This window comes from Periophthalmus magnuspinnatus, chromosome 15 (assembly GCF_009829125.3).
Source record: "Periophthalmus magnuspinnatus isolate fPerMag1 chromosome 15, fPerMag1.2.pri, whole genome shotgun sequence".
NCBI classification, from domain to species: Eukaryota; Metazoa; Chordata; class Actinopteri; order Gobiiformes; family Gobiidae; genus Periophthalmus; species Periophthalmus magnuspinnatus.
The window spans coordinates 29,393,580-29,415,365 of record NC_047140.1 but is presented as its reverse complement, the minus strand read 5'-3'; the positions used below and the strand labels follow the sequence as shown (position 1 = coordinate 29,415,365).

General features: G+C 39.7%; 1 protein-coding gene across 1 annotated transcript in view; it reads right to left on the bottom strand.

Moving 5' to 3' along the window:
• Positions 1-7,092: 7,092 nt before the first annotated feature.
• The window catches only part of bcl2l11 (BCL2 like 11), a 30,919-nt gene continuing 16,225 nt past the window's right edge, over positions 7,093-21,786 (bottom strand). The window contains exons 4-5 of the mRNA XM_055227459.1: positions 7,994-11,235; positions 7,093-7,343 (exon numbers count right to left, since the gene is read on the bottom strand). Coding sequence (XP_055083434.1) covers positions 11,095-11,235 — 141 coding nt within the window. The 3' untranslated portion in view covers positions 7,093-7,343; positions 7,994-11,094. The remainder of the gene's footprint in view (positions 7,344-7,993; positions 11,236-21,786) is intronic.

Sequence of the window (21,786 nt, the reverse complement as noted above, 5' to 3'; positions counted from 1 at the left end):
CCCCCTCTAATTTAAATTAATAGAATGAAGGTCCAATTCTGGGCCTTTAAAACCCTCTGGCCCGGGACAGCAGACCCTTTTGTCCCCAACTGTGTAGAAGTACAAATGGATTTAAGCAGGTGTGGTACTGGGATGAACTACAAAATGTTCTCTGTTAACGTGCACAGTCTGGCTAATAATTCAAATTCTGTTGTCATATTGTAATTCCGTTCAGTTACTACAAAGAAACACTCGCAGTACACACACATTTACTTTGAATTGTACTTTTTATTAACTCCGTAAAGGTCCTACATTTCACTAAATTGACTCTTTTGAGCTTTAAGTCATGTTCTAATGTTGTTATCTCCTCCAAAACAGACCTGGAGTTGCGTTTTGTTTCATTCCCACATGTTTACGTAACCATTTATTATTAGTCTGTAACATCTCCAAACCTCAAAACGCTCTGTTCCACCTTGTGATGTCATGACGTGGCAGTTTTCAAGTGGACACCTCCTTTTGACTTTTTAGCTCAGTAGAAATCGGCAATTCCAGGGCTGAAATCATCCAAAAAAATTCTAGAAATGAAGGCGTTTGGAGTTTAGGAGAAGAACTTTAAAGCTTTAAACGTGCAGGGTTTGTGCGTTAAATGAAACAAAACACAACTCCAGGTCTGTTTGTGGCGAGGAAACGACATTATAACGTGAATTAAAGCTCACGGGAGTCACTTTTGTGTCATGTAGCACCTTCAAATTGGCTTAGTCTCCCTTGTTTCCTCCACAGAAGTTCAAACAGCCTCCCTTTTTCACACATTAACCCCCCGGCCCGTGTCAGTGCCTGGTCTAATTGATCAGCTCTGGCTCTGACTCTGGACCGGCTCTTCTCTGCGTCTGCTGGAGCCGGTTTGATTTCCTTTGCTGTGATTCTGGGTTAGTGAGCCGGCTCTTTGGTGCATTGGTGCGTGCTGTGTACATTGACCTGACGCGCTCCTCAGTACAGAGACAGCAGCAGAGTATCGGCTTATTTTACGAGGGCTGATGTAATGCTGAGCCAAACTACTGCAACACTACACACACAGGCACACACACAGGCACACACACACACAGGCACACACACACAGGCGCACACACAGCCTGGAGTGTCTTGGAAAGCTGAAGTGTAGAGAGAAAGAGGAACTGCCTGTGCGTGTGCAGTTTTCATCTAAAGGACAGTGTGAAGTAGTGGAGATCTTAAAAGAGGCTGGTACTACAGGCGTTTATTTAGAAGTACTGCGTTTATTTATAAGGGAAGTATTGATTTTTTTTCATGTGTATTTGCATTTACATGTCAAAAAGTACCTATAATATTTAGTAGCCCTGATGCGTTCATACAGTATTTATAAAATCCAACTGAGCAGCAAGTAATTTTTGAGATGTGAGGTCCACTTCCTGCTTGTCTCTGTAGATATAACGCTGCTTTGCTGGGAAAATGACGCAATATGGCTTTAAACGTATTTATTTGGTATTTAAGTGTTCCTATTCTTAAAGGGTAATGTTGTTTCCTCGTCATAAACAGACCTAGAGTGGGGTTTTTTCATTCACACATGTTTAACGCACACAAAAAAAAAAAAAAAAAAAAAAAAATCCTGCATATTTAGGCTGAGTTTTTCTTCTCTCAGACTGAAAACACTCTGTTCCACCTTGTGATGTCATCATGTGGTAATACAGGAAGTGGTTATCTGTGTTTATAAACTCCACACACCTTCATTTCTAGAATCATTTGGATCATTTCAGCCCAGGAATTGCCCATTTCTACTAAACTAAAGGTAAAAAAGTAGCTGTTCACTTGAAAACTACCACTTCATGACATCACAAGGTGGAACAGAGCATTTTGAGCTTTGGAGATTTAGTCAGACTAATAATAAATGGTTACGCAAACGTGCGAATGAAACAAAACACACAAACCCTGCATATTTAGGCTGTTTTCATCTCTCAAACTGAAAAACACTCCACCTTGTGATGTCATCATGTGGTAATACAGGAAGTGCTCCGCTGTGTTTTTAAACTCCACACACCTTCATTTCTAGAATCATTTGGATCATTTCAGCCCTGGTATTGCCGCTTATCTCTTTTAAACTAAAGGTAAAAGGTAGTTTTTAATTTGAAAACTACCACTTCATGACATCACAAGGTGGAACAGAGCGTTTTGAGGTTTGAGGATGTAGTGTGTGAATGAAACAAAACACAACTCCAGGTCTGTTTTCAATACATTAACAGCATTATAACATGATTTCACGCTCACAAGAGTCCATTTTTTCACAATATATGACCTTTAAATGATAAAATATACCTCTTAAAAAACACACATTCTTACTTTGAACGGGCTCTCCTCTCCATAGATCTTACCCCAGTGGCCACGTGATAGATAAATGTAATGCTCTTCCAGGAAAACCATTCGCATCTTCACGTAGACAAGCAGAAACTTTATATACATTGCACTTTTAAGATGTTTAAGCTGACCTACATTTTTAAAAACGCCTGTCCTCACCGTTACTGAATCTGCGTCGTGTTTGAAGTCAAAAAAAGGCCTCAAATTACCCTCAGTATCATAATATAAACCCGTTAAAATGTTACACGCCCCGCAGCCCACTGTATATACACATCCGGGGTATTAAAGTTTCATTATAACAGAGGTTTGACTTACTCCGAGCGCTTAGACGTGACTCATGAGGCAGAATCTATCCATGTACGTTCATTCACAAACAGAAAACAGGGCTTGGATAAGTGTATTTCCTTATTTGGAGCGACTGGCGCAGAGCTGTGGGCTTCGTTTATGGAAATTGTAAGTCTTTTGTGTTCCAGGTGTGGGAGGGGCGGCTTTGTATGGCACCTGGATTCCTTCAGACATGTTCAAATAAGGTAAAGTGTCACTAGAGCAGAGACGTGCGGCGTGCAGACAGTTACAGGGACATACCGACCTTAGCACAGGGAGTGTTTTTATGATTCAGGTGGTTTTCCGTAAAAAAAAACACCTCTGATTTCACATTCTGTTTATGTTTTACTTTGCCTGAGCGATAATTTCTCTCTATATAAACAGCGAGTGCAGTCAGCATCATAGACTTCAGTCAAATGAAGCTCAGAGAAGTTATAGCGGTGAATTTGGAGCTCATTTCCATATTAGGAAGTCTGACCACGAGTATCATAGCAACCAAAGAGCCAATCAGGAGTGAGGATGTTGAAAGTAAATGGCACTCGGTTCTGTCCACCTGAAAAACGAACATGACGTCAGGGAATTTAAAACCATAAGTGTCACTATATGGACTTTAACATAGAGAAAAGAGGCCAGAACTAAACCAGGACTAAACCAGGACTAAACCAGGACTAAACCAGGACTAAACCAGGACTAAACCAGAACTAAACCAGGACTAAACCAGGACTAAACCAGAACTAAACCAGGACTAAACCAGGACTAAACCAGGACTAAACCAGGACTAAACCAGGACTGAACCAGGACTAAACCAGGACTGAACCAGGACTAAACCAGGACTAAACCAGGACTAAACCAGGACTAAACCAGAACTAAACCAGGACTAAACCAGGACTAAACCAGAACTAAACCAGGACTAAACCAGGACTGAACCAGGACTAAACCAGGACTGAACCAGGACTAAACCAGGACTAAACCAGGACTAAACCAGGACTGAGCCAGGACTGAGCCAGGACTGAACCAGGACTAAACCAGGACTAAACCAGGACTGAACCAGGACTAAACCAGGGCTAATCCAGGACTGAACCAGGACTAAACCAGGACTAAACCAGGACTGAACCGGGACTGAACCAGGATTGAACCGGGACTAAACCAGGACTGAACCAGGACTGAACCAGGACTAAACCAGGACTAAACCAGGACTAAACTAGGACTAAACCAGGACTAAACCAGGACTAAACCAGGACTAAACCAGGACTGAACCAGGACTGAACCAGGACTAAACCAGGACTAAACCAGGACTGAACCAGGACTAAACCAGGACTGAACCAGAACTAAACCAGGACTAAACCAGGACTAAACCAGGGCTAATCCAGGACTGAACCAGGACTAAACCAGGACTAAACCAGGACTGAACCGGGACTGAACCAGGACTGAATCGGGACTAAACCAGGATTGAACCGGGACTAAACCAGGACTGAACCAGGACTGAACCAGGACTAAACCAGAACAAAACCAGGACTAAACTAGGACTAAACCAGGACTAAACCAGGACTAAACCAGGACTAAACCAGGACTAAACATGTTGAATCAGTGTTTCACTTTTGTGCAGCTCAAACCTGGATCATTCTTCCTGAAGATGTGACTCAGACCTCGACTTTGACGATGTTTAAATCCAGACTCAAACGCTTCTGTTTATCTGTGCATGTGACTGAAAGGGGTTTATTCTGCACTGCTCTCTTATAATGTTAATTTCCTGATGATTATTTATGTTTTAATTTGTTGTATTGTGATTTTAATGTCCTTCTTATTCTGTAAAACACTTTAAATTACCTTGTGTATGAATTGTGCTGTACAAATAAACTCGCCTTGCCCTGCCTTTAACTCATTAAATCAGATTAATAATGACACACAAGTGATGACACAGTTATTGTTATTGTGATTCAAATATTTCTCTTAAACAGCACTGATTTCACTGCTTCTACCTGCTCTTTCCTTTTGTTCTGAGTACTTGGAGCTCACTTTACTCGCGGTTTGTCAGTCTCTTACCCTCCACTCTATAAAGACCCACTAGAGGAAGGCGTTATTCCAGGGTCTTGAACCACAACATCCTGAATGTGTCTGTTTTGGCCCCGTCAGTAACAGGAGCCGTGCTGTAGCAGACAATAGACTGGTGGTTAGCCGTACTTTCACAGGGAGAGAATCAAACACTTATGAATGACTCTTGCCATAATTACAATCAGAAAGTCCCTGAGCTTCCAAAACGAGAAACTGTCAGGCAGGGAAGTGAACTGTTGAACTAGAAAGAAGCTGTTTATAATAATTTATGATTCATGCAGAGTGCGATGTTGAAATGTTTTAATGACGCACGAGGGCATTAAACACTGACATAAAGGTGCAGAAAGTTTCACATGAATATAGGGCAGGAAATGTGAAAAAAAATATCGTATCTTGATTTTCTTATAGCCAGGGGTAGAACTATATTTATGTTTAGGTTTAATCCTGGTTCAGTCCCGGTTTACTCCTGGTTTACTCCTGGTTTAGTCCTGTTTTAGTCCTGTTTTAGTCCTGTTTTAGTCCTGGATTATGAGCAGTATCTGTACTTTCTACTCCACTACATTTTTGAACAGGACTGAAAAGTAAAACCATTTTTTATTATTGTGTGAGACCTGCAGAAAAGTCTGAGGGTTTATTTTTAACACGATCATTTGAGCAAATACAAATAAACAAATAAAAAGAGCTAGAAAAAAAAAAGTATTAATTCAATTTCAGTTTCTGTTGACAAAATTCAGCATAAATCACCACGTATGAAGCTTTGTAAGACTCAAAATCTGTGTGAAATACTTTTACTTTTTAATCTTTAAGCACATTTTTAAACAGGTGCTTTAATACTTTTACTTAAGTAGATTTTTCATGTGATATTTTTACTTTTACTTTTTAGGGTTTTTTTTTGTTTTTGTTTTTTTTCAGAAACCCCCGAAATCTCCATCACATAACTGACTCACCCATTTGCAAAAATTAAAATGGAGTAAGTCTAAGTGCCCATCTGTGTGAATCTGTGTAAAAATACTTCATTTGTTGGGCAATTGGACCCAGTTTGTTCATTCTCAGAGGTGGAAATACTCAATCGTGTTACTTAAGTAAAAGTACAGATACCAGAACAAAGAAACACACACATAAAAGTAAAAATATCACATGAAAAACTGACTTCAATAAAAGTATTAAAGTAATTTATATTTGCACTTAAAGAGTCAAAAGTAAAAGTATTTCATGCAGATTTTTGAGTCTTATAAAGCTTCAAATGTAGTGATTTTGATTTAAAAAAATAAATAAATAAAAAAAAATGCTGAATTTAGTTTAACAGAAACTATTCGAATCAATAGGGGTTTTTTTTCAGATGTTTTTCTTTGTAAACGGTAATTTTGTTCACTCGATATTATCTTAAGGAAATGACTTAATTATCACAAGGGAACGAAATTATTTTTATTTTTTAAGTTAAATATCTTGTGAAAATATATGTATAGAAATTATGTTCCCTCAAGATAATTATCTCGTTCCCTCAAGATAATTGTCGTTCCCTTGAGATAATTATGTCGTCCCTTTGAGATAATTATCTTGTTCCCTCAAGATAATATCTCGTTCCTTCACGATAATTATGTCGTTCCCTCAAGATATTTATGTAGTTTCCTCAAGATATTTATTATGTCATTCCCTCAAGATAATATATTTTTATTTTTTATTTTGAAAATAAAAAATAAAAATGTACGGAGCCCGTCATCTGCTGGGCTCTGTAGATCTCAGACAATAATAATAATAATAATTAAAAAAAAAACTTTTCACTTTTCAGTCCAGTGTAAAATGTAGTGGAGTAGAAAGTACAGATACTGCTCTCGAATGTACTGAAGTAAAAGTAAGGTATTCACTTTAAAATCTACTTAAGTAAAGTACAGATACCTAAAATGTACACTACAGTACTTTAATACTTTTACTTCATTACGTTCCAGCACTGCTCATACTGAAATGAATGATGGGAGCACTTTTGTAAATCGCTGGCCAGTTTCCATGGCGGTGTTTGTATACGACCTAAAACTAAACTAAAAGCTCTACTCTGGGTAAAACATATATTTGTTTTAACACTCATATAAATCTATCAAAAAAACTTCTTTGGTGTCTGTGTTTTCAGTTTTCTGGATCTGGTTTGGTCAAAAGCCGTCGACACATAACTGAACTGAGTCATTCCAATTTGGATTTCATCACAGTGAATCTACTTTCAGTGTCTTAATAGTTGTCTAATTATTTTACATTTGAAATTCAATCTGCTCTATTTATTTGAGATTATATTGGGTTCATGCCCTGGTGGAGAACAATGCCGTTATTCAGACAGTAACAAGTGTATCCATTGTGTCTGGAAAAACTTGTACAATCAACCCATTCTTCTTAAAAAAAGATGAAAAATGTCTTTATTTACAATTCCATTTGCCCTGGACATTTCAGAGCGTGACGTTACATATGTTCAGTGTACAATGATGCTACAGTTTGACTGGGTCAGTGAGAGACTGTACCACACCTGGTGCCCACAGACTCGTGTTTGCATTTTATACAGCGAATCCCAGCAAAGCAAATCAACAGCTCAAGCGTTTTCATCCTCTCTCAAACCCACTCAAACCCTCTCTCATACCCCACTCAAACCCTCTCTCATACCCCACTCAAACCCTGTCTCATACCCCACTTAAACCCTCCCAAACCCAAAGTGTTTTCACCCTCTCTCAGACCCACTCAAACCTACTCTCAAACCCAAAATATTTTCACCCTGTCTCATACCCCACTCAAACCCTGTCTCATACCCCACTCAAACCCTCTCTCATACCCCACTCACACCCTGTCTCATACCCCACTCAAACCTTCTCTCATACCTCACTCAAACCCTCTCTCATACCCCACTTAAACCCTCCCAAACCCAAAGTGTTTTCACCCTCTCTCAGACCCACTCAAACCCTCTCTCAAACCCAAAATATTTTCACCCTCTCATACCCCACTCAAATCCTCTTTAAAACCCACTCAAACTCTCTCATACCCCACTCAAACCCTCTCTCATACCCCACTCAAACCCTGTCTCATACCCCACTCAAACCCTGTCTCATACCCCACTCAAATCCTCTCTCATACCCCATTCAAACCCTGTCTCATACCCCACTCAAACCCTCTCTAAAACCCCACTCAAACCCTCTCTCATACCCCACTCAAACCCTCTCTCATACCCCACTCAAACCCTCTCTCATACCCCACTCAAACCCTCTCTCATACCCCACTCAAACCCTCTCTCATACCCCACTCAAACCCACTCTCAAACCCACTCAAACTCTCACTCAAACCCAGTCAAACCTACTCTCAAATTCAAAGCATTTTCTCTCTCAAAACCCACTCGTTTCCTCTCTCTCATAAATTCTTCAGTCCCATTGATTCAGTTTTTCTTTTTACTTCGTCACATGTTCCAAGAATCAGACTCGACTCGAGACATTTCGACTTTTACAAACGCAGGGCAAAAGGCCTAAATAAAATAACAGTAGATTTCAACAACGTTCACAGACAAAGAAAATGCAACACAGCACTCGGCCGCCAGGTTTGGAGAGTGCGATTCAATTTTCAGTTTTTCAGTTTTCTGCCTGAGTTAATCTCTTTCACAGGTTTGACGCTGTAACGTATCGAGTGGTTTTGGTGTTTTTCGGCGCACGTGAAATGAACACACAGGTAATGGAAATGTTCATGTTTTCATTCAAGTCTTTTGGTTTCAATTTGACAAACTCAGCACAGGATAGTTTTACATTTACCCAAACATCGTGCGGTACAAAACAATCGATCTGATCACAAATCCATTTAAACTCGCACATGACACAGTTGGACTTGAACCAGCCCGGTCCTCATGAGTACAACTTAACGTGTGATATGTTTGTGTCGACACGGAGCGGCCCCTGACCACACGCCTGACTCAGACCCGTGTTGTGTAATCTGACGTGATCACTGTTGACTCCCGCGGCACGTAAAGCAATAACAGGCTCTGGGAAACACTACTGAAAGGGACACTGATGTGAAACTGAAACTTCAAATTGAAAGTTCTTCACAGAGAAATCACGTTTCAGCTGAATACAGAGCCACAGAGCCCCGTTGGACACACACGTGAGTATAAATGGTATAAAATGAACGTCTGATAGTTTGATAAAGATGTCACAGGTTCATGGCACGACAGTACTGATATGTTTTACACTGCTTGGTCAAAAAGAAAGTCGCCAGGCGCGGTTTAACGAAGCAAATAGGTACGAGTTGCTGCAGTTGGTCCGGTCTAGGTGCAGCAACAGTCTGCCTGAATATACTGAATGACCTGGTTGTTCCATCAGGATTCGTCGAGCTAAAATTGTGAGCAGGCTAATAATAAAGAGTTACTAAAACACACAAAAAAACACAACTGCAGGTCTGTTTTTGAGGAGTAAACACCATTATAACGTGACTTAAACCTCACAACAGCCCCTTTTTTGCAAGCTTTACGCTGTTTTTAGTAAATCTGATCAACGTAGACCGACGCAGTCCCGAGCTGGAGGTGTTTGCAGCGAGCTCGGGTTCTTGCAAAACGCTTCAAAGAGAACGTGGAAGACATGTGGAAACCAAACCGAGGCTGCACGTCGTTCTTCCAAGGAAACGAGTGCGTAGTTTTCGTTTAATCTTGTAATGCAAGGATGAAACAGGGCATCGATGAAGTTGCTTTACGATTAAAAACATGTGTTACAAAGGCAGTTCATCAGATAAACACCACCTGGATTTAACTAAGCAAATGGGTACGAGTTGTTGCAGTTGGGTCCGGTCTAGGTGCAGCAACAGTCTGCCTGAATATACTGAATGACCAGGTTATTCCATCAATGGATTTTTTTCTTCCCTGATGACAATGCCAGGATTCATCAGGCTCAAATTGTGACAGATGGATTGTCCACCACAGAGTCCAGACCTTAACCCCATTGAGAATCTTTGGGATGAGCTGGAGAAGCTTTGAGCAGCGTCAGACTCGACCAGCATCAACGCAACAGGTGAAAAATTAATGCAACACTGGATGGAAATAAATCTTGTGACGTTGCAGAAGCGAAACCCAAACAATGCCACAGCGAATGATCAAAAGTAAAGATGGAACAACCAAATATTACAGCGTGAGACCTTTTTTTTTGGCCAGGCAGTGTATGTTTTATATACTGATATGTTTCATAAGAGAACACACACACACACGTCAGATTTAAAACTGTATTGACACACATGTTCTGTCATAAACCCAGACTCACACTGTTGACTTTCTCTCGAAACCTTTGAAACGTGACTTCTTGTGTTCGCTATGACACTGTGAGTCACACACTTAGACCTCTGTGTGTGTGTGTGTGTTATGTAACGCAGGTGTGGGGACATTAATGCTTTTCTGTGAACAACGGGAATGTACAACACGATATTTCTAATTTCTATCGGCTTCTGTGCATTTACGAATGACACTTGATCATTTGCTCTAATTTCGAATCGATTTCACACATATTTTCCGCGGTAATTTCTCTCTACGTTAAAAGCCAGTGCAGTCAACACTTAAAAAAAGAGTTATATCGCAAAACCAGACACCTCCATGTTGGAAAATCACCCATAAATTTGTTCTTTTTGTTCCCGTTTTTGCAAATTAACTCTTTGACAATACCCAGCTATGTCACTAACATGATTTTAGGACGTACAAAACCATAAAAACATCGGTAAATGGGCTTGAGCGCGTATAAAAAGTGTGCCCTTTACTCCATATAACGTATAAAAATGCGATTAATAATGACACATAGGTGATTACAGTTTGCCTGATGAGTTTATAAGAGTAAGTGCTCAGGTAGTTTGACCCATAACACTATTTACTGCTAATGCTAATGTTAATGCTAATGTAAAATCTTTGGTCGATGCAGTTTGATGAAAAAACGTTACCATTTTGAAGGCGGACATCTTTGGTAAAACGTGGTACTTTTTGGATTTTACATCGTGGATTCTTCTCTATCTCATAAAGCTCCGTCTCAGTCTTTAAAACCTGTTTAACAACCCTGGCGCCGCAGAGTTCCTCGCTCACAACACGCTCACGTTCGCATTCAACATAAACGCAATCACACAAATGAACAGAAGAATACACAATTACACATTCTGTACAAGGCACGTTGAGTAAACCATTTCACACCGGAACAGAGTGCAAAATTCCAACTCCTGGATGCTCTGAAGGCTCCGAAAGCTCCGAGGGACGACAGATGCACGATCCAATTAGAGTTTTACAAAAAAAAACAAAAAAAAAAAATGTCTTTTCATTTTGGAAATATCAACAAGTCCATAGTCAAGTCCGACGTTAACAGGAACGACAAAGGCTACGTCTGCTGGGTTTTTCAAGGGCTAGACCTGAGATTGGCTGTAGGTGGCGCCGTGGAAGTATAGTAGTCGTCCAAAGAGGAATATCAAGAGGCCCACGCAGACGATGGCAGTGTGATCCCTCCTGGGGACCGGCGGCCGCCATTCTGCCCCTCCAGCCTCTGCCTACGAGAAAGAAAGACAGAAAAAGAGGATTAGCGTTAAAAAGCTTTACGAAGTCGTTTGTGTTTAGGGTTAAATCAATGAGGAAAACCCAGTAAAGCTGTCAAAGAAACGATTATAATACAGTTGTCCCTCACTATATCACCTCGATCGCTAGCAGTGTGACTCTGAAGTGCTGTACATTGCAATTTGTTTTCTCCCCGACAAAACCCACAATGTCGATGAAACATTCTGCACCGACAAAGACGCCTACGAAGGTTTGAACTTTGAGAGAGTTTAAACGAGAGAGAAATGTGAGAAAATGTTAATGCCTGTGTGAGAAAAGTGTATAAAGTGTGTGGTGAGGGGTTTTACAGCAAAAAACATATGGTATGGTTTGGTTTTATTTGGACAGGGACAGTGTACGACAGGGGTGTCAAACATATTTTCACCGGGGGCCACATTAGCAAAATATCTGCCTTCAAAGGGCCGGATGTAAAATAAATCTAACTACTTTTTTAACTTGTTAATTAACTGTTTCTGTATTTACTACTTGTTCAAGTTACAAATATTGCATATGCATTTGCCTAGATGTAAAAATGTGGTTGTGTAACTGCTAATCTACTGATAAAATTACATTTTAAGACCATCATACCTTTTAGTTTACCCTGTCGAGGGCCACATGAAATGATGTGGAGGGCCACATTTGGCCCCCGGGCCTTGAGTTTGACATATGTGGTGTACGACAACACATTGATCTTAAAAAAAACAGGAAAGATATTTGGTGCCAGGTTATAACAAAAATACTAATTTCCACGTGTCGTCCCAGGACAGACTGATGTTAAATTCGAGTAACAGTTTGGTGTAGGTGGATGAAACACCTGTAAACATATGGTACATACAGATAATACACATCTCGCCCTTCAAATACGACTTTCTAAAAACATTCAGTTCACACACACATACACAACCGTATCAATTTACCAATCACTGTTTCAGATATTTCCTTCATACATATTCACTAATGCAGAGGTGTCAAACTCATTTTCACCGAGGGCCACATCAGCAAAATGGCCACCATCAAGGGCCAGATGTGACTGTGCGGCAGGATGAATGTCACTAAATGTAACGAAATGTCATGTAAAATAAATGTAAATACTTTATAACTTGTTAAACAACTTTTTCTGTGATAAAGTGACATTTTTAAAAGTGTGTATCTGGTCGGGGCTCATCTGCTTCAAAAACAGCCATTTACAGCCTTTTAATTATTGGACAATTTGTTGTTGTTTTTTAAGGCTAACTTTTTCATACTTAGCTCCGTGTTTGGTGGCAAAACATGGACGTAGATTGTACTGACCTCGCCTCATAACACAAAAAACATACAGGTTTTTCTCCTTAAAGCACAAACTTGTATTCGACTTCACTTTTCTTGAAACCGCCCTCCTTCCTCTTCCTGAACATTTTGTGATGATTATTTGCAAATATTTTTCAGTGCCACTTGTTGGAAAAATCTCATTAGTTTATTGTCAGTGCACACATTAAAGCATTATAGACTTATTTTAAAAGGACAGTCATGCCTTTTTATTTACCTTCTCGTGGGCCACATAAAATGACGTGGCGGGCCGCATTTGGCCCCCGGGCCTTGAGTTTGACACATGTGCACTAATGGGTGCAAACTTTTATTGCCATCGCCAGTGAACACAGCTCACAGACTAGGAACTTACTTCGGTGATAAAGTGCAACATAAAAAACACACTGAATAAATACAAATAAGGGCATGCACAAACAGATATGCTTAAAGATAAAATAAAATACTTAGTGGTAGAAAATATATACATCAGCAGCATCATTCTTTGTCACATGTGCAAACTTTTGAAAACTCGTGTGTGTTATTGTCACGATCCCAGTCTGTCCTGCCTTTTTCCACTGTTTTCTCCCTCCTTTCTGTATCTAAACCTGGAGCTGGGCGGAGATTCGGGCTCCTCCCACACACATCTACAACTAATCAGTAATCAAGCTGCACTTATATATTAATTTATTTTATTTTATTTTATTTTATTTCATTTTATTTCATTTTATTTCATTTTATTTCATTTCATTTTATTTACTTTCGCATCAGATTGTGAGCCTTTTCTGTCCCATACTCCGGAACAGTAGGTGGCGGTAATGCTCCTATACAATGGTTGCCAACCGCTGTAAAACAACAAAAAGAAGAAGAAGAAGAAGAAGCTGCACCTGGGGAGGACAAAAGGAGCCAGATCGTCCGTGCATCCATTGTGATACAAATCAGCTTGGCTCAGTTTCATGTTGTTGCATTTTGTGACTCGTTCTAAGTTGGATATTTTTTGCTCCTTGTCAGATCCCGCTCCTCTGTCTCCGACCCAGCTCTCCACGACCGGCGCGAATCTCACCTCTTCTGACCCAGCTCACCTCTACAACAGTTATAATCTCATTTGGCAAACTATTCCATATATAACTGTAAAAAACTAAAGCTGATACTTCACGGATTTCACCTATCGCGGGTTATTTTTAGAACGTAACCCCGGCGATAAACGAGGGACCGCTGTGTTATGCTGAAGTGTACAATGGTAAATGGTCATGTTTTTGTATTGTTTTTACACCTTCACACATTTAGACACCTGACCGCTCAACTAATAATGTTTACGGGAATCAAACCGCAGATGCGAAGCGGCTTTATCGACCTTATTTTGCAATTAGCAGAGATCAAACTACAATTGATGCAAACATAAGACAACAACATAAGCCCTTAAAACCCTATCTCGCAATCACAAACGGGAAAATTTCACAACACACATGACTTCATACTTCACTCACACAAACCCAGGCCCAGACAGTTTGATATATTTGAGACTGTGAAGCGTCACTTCCTAGACACTTTATCTGTGGTTTCATTTTCATTAACAAACAAATCCTCAAACGTCACAAAAGTTAAAATAGTTTCAGACGTCGGTATAAACGACCTCATGACTGAATCACACGTCCATTTGCATCTAAACACACGCACATTAAAGACGACAGCAGTCACGTAACCTGTAACTTTCAGGCTCATAAAGAGGGAACTGTCTAAAGAACATATCAAAAGTGGAAAGTACAGAGTGTTTAATGAACAGGAGGTTGTAAGTATAGCTCTGCACATCCTGCTGACTTCCAGGTGGAACATATTGCTCAACATATGTCAAGAGATTCACTATGGCAACTCAAAAGAACAGAAATATACGAATTTAAATCAGACCTATTCTGCAAAATGGACTTTTCAGAGATTTTCACCATGTTCTAGCTGTTTACTTCTTATTGAGCCTCTGTTTCGTTTGAGTAATCTTTAATCTCTTATTTTCAAGGCGCCATTTTGCCGATAAATCCCCGTTTTCACCTCCACCTGTGACGTACGCACTTCATTCTCCGGTTTTGTTTTCTTCATCGGTGATACTTGTACGATTTGGCAGCGCCGTGTAGTTATTTTGGTACAAATGAAAAAAACAAAACAAAAAAAACATAGGCTGCTAGTTAGTGTGATGCGCGGCTGTCCATAGGGGGCGCCAACAGCTACACGGAGCTTTGTTGTCATGACGTTTACGGCGATGTCAGCTCAATTGGATGTCGCAGGAAGTCGGCGTGAACTTGTTTCTTTTTCTTTTGTTAACTTTTAGTCGTTTTAGATGAATTTTGTGATTTAAAATGTGTAAATTATGACATAATAAATAACCACAAGTGTCAGATTTTATAACTATAAAGACACACAAGAACAATAGGGCTGATTTAAAGCTGCACTATGTAACTTTTCTAGTGGAGTCCGCCACTTACTTGTCTCCATGGAGAGGTTATTGCTTTTTCTTCAATGTTCTGCTCTTATGGCATTAAACTAATCTATAACCAGTGGAATGTGACAAAGTAAAAGTAGTAAAACACGATACTTAAGTACACATTTTAGGTATACTTTTTACTTTTACTTCATTACATTTGAGAGCAGTATCTGTACTTTCTGTATTTTTATGATAGTTTGTTAATTTTGAGACCCGCTGAAAAGTCTGAGGATTTATTTTAACACAAAAAAAAAAAAAAAACAACAACAACAAAACAAATAAAATGATTGATCAAAAATTGTTTCTATTGAACAAAATTCAGCTCAAAGTCAGTCACTACTACTCAAAATATGCACAAAATACTTATACTTTTTACTGTTTAAGCACATTTGTAATACTTTTATTTATGTCAATTTTTCATGTGACACTTTGAATTTTAATTGAGTATTTTTTTTGCTCCAGTATCTGTATTTTTATTTAAGTAACAAAATTGAGTACTTCATCCACCACAGTCTATAACAATAATAATAATAATAATAATAATAATAATAATAATAATAATAATAATAATAATAATAATAATAATAATAATAATGTGACATCACCAGGTATAAGATCTGTGGAGAGGCGCCCGTTGAGAGTAATACTATGGAGTTATGTTTAATGCCGTATTGTGCAGTGTAGCATCTCCATGGAGACGGACGTATATGCAGTAGGCGTGGATTACATAAGTTCAGAGCGGTCTTTGGTTGGGTCATGTGAAAAGAAGCACAACACTTCAAATGTGACAAGAGTAAACGGCGTGTGTCATGAGAACGAAGAGATGTGCTTTATGTAACTGTGGTTTTGAAGTGACGTAAGAGCCAAAGGGGGTTAAGGGTCAACGTTAAGGTCAACGTAGGGTCAGGTCGAGATGAGATAGAGGGCGTCCCACATTACCAGACTGGCCCACGTTTGCTACACAGACTGGGACGGTTTGTTTCAGTGTGTTTTGATCTTTAACGTGCGGAGAACTTCACTTGTCTGCAGCAAAATCTGATATTTGGGATGATTTTAGATTTAAAAGCTGTAAATCCATACAAGGTGTCACAATTTTGGGCAAGGAAATGGAGAAATATTTGGCTATTTATTCAAGATATTATTGGCAGCATAAAAAAAAAGCCATTACACGCAAACGGCATAAGGAAGACGCCCCCTACGCTCGGCAACTGGAATGACGTTGTGGAAGAAATTTGAGTTGCTCACGAATATTTTAAGGTTATAAAAAGAAAAATATCAAGAACACTGGGTTGTTCATTGTTATATTGTTATGTTTCGGGGTTTCTTTTTTTTTTTTTTTTAAGCAATAAAATATTAGTTTAAAAAAATAAATAAATAAAAGCTGTAATTCCAAACAGTTTACACTTTGGGATATTTTTTTTTTTGTTATAGTTACTGAAAAAAAACCCATTACTATATGTTTTTTTTCATGGCTGATGCTGAAACCCATTGTTTAGAATCTGTGACAAACGTTCGGCGATAAACTGACGATATTTTGAGGCCGATTTTGATTATTTCCCATAAATTATGCAGTTTTAATTTACTACAAACTCCCCCCAAGCTCTTTTTTTTTTTTTTTTTTTACCATAAATCTATAAGAGAGCTGTGGAGTCATGTTTGTGCAGTTGTCTCTTTGTATTTAAGTGTTAACATGAAGCTTTGTGTGGATTTTTTAGGCAGCAGATCAACCAAAACAAAATAAAAACAAAAGCTAAAAAGTCCAAATATCGGTGTGATGTATCGGCCAAACGAGATGTATCAGTCTATGTCTAATTAACACCGTAACTACAACAGGGACATTCTCTTCTCCAGCAGATCAGCAGCTCCTTTAGCGTGACACACATGAAATCAAACTTTCTGAATGAAAAAATCATCTTATTGTGACATAAATAGACTGTTAGAAACAGACATGAAGCTTTATGTTTAGAGGAAAAAAAACAGGATTAAACCAGAGCTAAACAAGGACTAAACGAGGACTAAACGAGGACTAAACAAGGACTAAACGAGGACTAAACAAGGACTAAACCAGGACGAAATCAGGGTTAAACAAAGACTAAACCGGGACTAAACAAGGACTAAACGAGGACTAAATGAGGACTCAATCAGGGCTAAACCAGGACGAAATCAGGGCTAAACAAAGACTAAACCGGGACTAATCCAGGACTAAACGAGGACTCAATGAGGGCTAAACCAGGACTAAACCAGGATTAAACCAGGACGAAATCAGGGTTAAACAAGGACTAAACGAGGACTAAATGAGGACTAAACAAGGACTAAACGAGGACTCAATCAGGGCTAAACCGGGACTAAACCAGGATTAAACCAGGACGAAATCAGAGTTAAACAAGGACTAAATGAGGACTAAAACAGGACTCAACCAGGGCTAAAACAGGAACAGACTGAACTGAAACTACTTTTGCTTCTAAATGGCAATCACAACATTCTATGGTAGTATTTTTTTTTAAATACAGATGAAAATAATGTTATTGAAATAAAAAATTGGGTTGGAAAACAGTGAGATCTTGGGTCTAGTCACTAAAAGAAATGATCAGACTCAACGTTTGTGAGTTTAATGTTTGGATATTTCATGAAAAAGCACAATAATCAATGAGGAAACTGACCCATCTGAGAGTAAAACATCATCACAAACTAGAATCTGACTTAGTTTTTATGGAGAAATTGTGACCTGTGTAATTCTAATATGTAATAAATGTATAGCCTCATTTGCATAAGTGCTGTGTGTGTCAGTGAGTTCATGTCTGTTACATAATCTGCATTGTGTTTGTGCTTCCCCAACCCCAAAACATGCATCCCCATAGTGACAATAACTAATTTTGGAATACAATACAGCTGAAGTAAATATAGACGATAAACAATAATACTGAAACCAAAACAAAAAGCAGAATTATCTCCCCAGAAAGTACTGTAAATGTGTAATGCTGTTAAAAATATGAATAACAAAATGCAACACATAAGTAGTTGGGCTGTAAAAACCTAAGTACAACACGCATAATTTCTTCTATAAATATTGATTATTGTTCAGATATGTATTATAAAGTGTTTCTGAGCTGGTCACGTAGTCTTTTCATAGTTTGCTTGCATAAAAGTGACTCAAAAGTACGTTCGTTTTTATATTTTTCTTCTACTTAAACTGGTATCACACTTATTTCATGCAGCAAAGGAAAAATAAGGATGGATAGAGCTGTAAAATAGAGGTAGTTGTGTGAAGAAACGTGATTTTTATGGCTAAAAAAAAGAAAAAAAGTCTAGGCGAGCTATGCTGTTCTATAACATGTATGTCAAACTCAGGCCCCGGGGCAAAATCTGGCCCGCGGTGTAATTATATTTGGCCCGTGAGATCATACCAAATGCACATTAGACCTGGCCCGTTGTTATATAGCTCATGCACAACTAATACTACAAATCCCAGAATGCTTTGCTAGTATGCTGGCCTTATTTTCTGTTGCGACTCGTTAGCGACCAAGCTAATAGTCACCTCCGCCAAATTAATGACTAAAGAGAGAGACATTATAGACAATTTATTATACTGATATGAAAAGGGTAAGTCAATTTTTCGATAAATATTGAGTTTGAACTGTGAATTTGTCTCAGTTTTTAATTTTAGCCTAGCGTGAATTCGAGTTTGACACTTCTGGTCTATAATACACTCAGTTTTTAAGGAGTTAAGTAGTCCGTTTGTGTCTATAATGAGTCATAAAAGTTCATAATTCAAACTTGGACAGCTCCAATTGTTCCACGTCTCTTGTGTTAAACGTAGAGTGTGTGTCGTGCCAGATCGGACGTACATTAGCTTTGATTATCGGCCCAAAACTGACCGCCGACCGCTGACCCGTCGCAGTGATTCAAGTGTGAAGTATTTGAGTTATGTCCAGATAAAACCGCAAGCACAAACACCCGGAGCGGCGCTGTTTAAACCCCTCACCCAAACCAACACCACAATATGAAAAACAGGATCTTTATAGAGGAAAATCAAAGCCGTTTGGTTGAACTCAGTAACTGGGCCCAAACCGCGGAGACGCTAATGCCAGAGGAGCAAACAAACCGCAGAGACGCTAATGCCAGAGGAGGAAACAGGTGCGAGGAAGAACGCTTAACCCTTCATCGTGAATCACAACTTCTGCTTCTCATCACAGACATACCCCTGCACGTCGAGTTTGCACTTCAAAAACCTGCAGGGAGTCACAGAGTTCTGAAAAAAAAAAAAAAAAAAACGTGTGTGTGTCGTGAGGACGTAGCAGCGGGAGCACGTCGTTCAAAGTCGTTTCAGGTCGGAGCATAAAAGACTTTGAAAATTGAGCGTGAAACGACAAAAAAAACAAAAACAGCGCGTCTGCGGTGGAGGCGGCGGTGCGGCGCGAGAAAACACTGGATTTTATGTAAACGTTGGGCAGAACGGGTTTCAAGCTAATTAGGACGTGGAGAAAGATGGAGTCTGTGGTGACGGGAGATTTGGACATGCTTTGGTTTTCAGATGTGTTTTTATCCATTATCTGATATCGCTGTGTCTGTGTCTGTGGTGGAACGTCATGAAGTAAAAGTACTACAGTAGGACTAAACTGGGACTAAACCAGGACTAAACCAGGACTAAACTGGGACTAAACCAGGACTAAACTGGGACTAAACCAGGACTAAACCAGGACTAAACTGGGACTAAACTGGGACTAAACTGGGACTAAACCAGGACTAAACTGGGACTAAACTGGGACTAAACCGGGACTAAACCAGGACTAAACTGGGACTAAACTGGGACTAAACTGGGACTAAACCAGGACTAAACTGGGACTAAACTGGGACTAAACCAGGATAAAAGTAAGACTAAACTGGGACTAAAGTAGGACTAAACTGGGACTAAACCAGGACTAAACCAGGACTAAAGTAAGACTAAACTGGGACTAAACCAGGACTAAAGTAAGACTAAACTGGGACTAAACCAGGACTAAAGTAGGACTAAACTGGGACTTAACCAGGACTAAACCAGGACTAAAGTAGGACTAAACTGGGACTAAACTAGGACTAAAGTAAGACTAAACTGGGACTAAACCAGGACTAAAGTAAGACTAAACTGGGACTGAACCAGGACTAAACCAGGACTACAGTAAGACTAAACTGGGACTAAACCAGGACTACAGTAGGACTAAACTGGGACTAAGCCAGGACTAAACCAAGACTAAAAAGGGATTAAACTGGGACTAAATCAGGGCTAAAGTAGAACTAAACCGGGACTCAGCCAAGACTGAACTGGAACTAAACCAGAACTAAACCAAGACTAAAGTGGGACTAAATCAGGACTAAGCTGGGACTGAACCGAGACTAAACCAGGACTAAACCAGGACTAAACCGGGACTAAACTGGCACTAAACCAAATTTTAAACAGGTACTTCTACTTTTACTTAAGTGCATTTTTCCTGGTGATGTTTTAACTTTTATTTGAGTAACAGTACTTCTACTTGAGTAACAATAGTGAGTACTTCTTCCACCGCTGGGATTTACAAACATCAAAAACAGAGAGAAGCACCGGACGAGTGATGAACACAGAGTTTTCTATCTGCTCTTTACATGAGGCTGTTTACTGCTCGGAGGTGAAACATTTTCATATAAGGTTGGACGGTATGTGTTTGATTCACAGTCACCTAATCCGGGTATTCCCCAGTCGGACTGATATTTATATCTAACACGTCTGCCCACTGCCCACTGTGAAACATCCGGAATGGGAACACATGACTGAACAGTTCATCCCAGGTCCTTGAAAGATCACGGAAAAACCCTGAGTGAATATTAGAGATCGAACGATATTTGGGAGAGTATGGGATATCGGCAGGACTGAATCAGGACTAAACCAGGACTGAACCAGGACTAAACCAGGACTGAACCAGGACTGAACCAGGACTGAACCAGGACTGAACAAGGACTAAACCAGGACTGAACAAGGACTAAACCAGGACTGAACCAGGACTGAACCGGGACTGAATCAGGACTAAACCAGGACTGAACCAGGACTAAACCAGGACTAAACCAGGACTGAACAAGGACTAAACCAGGACTGAACAAGGACTAAACCAGGACTAAACCAGGACTAAACCAGGACTGAACCAGGACTGAACCAGGACTAAACCAGGACTGAACCAGGACTGAACCAGGACTAAACCAGGACTAAACCAGGACTGAACCAGGACTAAAACAGGACTAAACCAGGACGAAACATGGACTAAAACAGGACTAAAACAGGACTAAACCAGAACTAAACCAGGACTGACCCAGGACTGAACCAGGACTAAACCGGGACTAAACCGGGACTAATCCAGGACCAAACCAGGACTATACCGGGACTGAACCAGGACTGAACCATAACTAAGCAAGGACTAAACCAGGACTAAACAAGGACTAAATCGGGACTAAGCCGGGACTAAACCAGGACCAAACCAGGACCAAAGGAGGACCAAACCAGGACTAAACCAGGACTAAACCAGGACTAAACCAGGACTAAACCAGGACTAAACCAGGACTAAACCAGGACTAAACCAGGGCTAAACCAGGACTAAACCAGGACTAAACCAGGACTAAACCAGGACTAAACCAGGACTAAACCAGGACTAAACCAGGACTAAACATGTTGAATCAGTGTTTCAGTTTTGTGCAGTTTAAACCTGGAACATTCTTTCTGAAGATGTGACACAGACCTCGAATTTGAACCTGA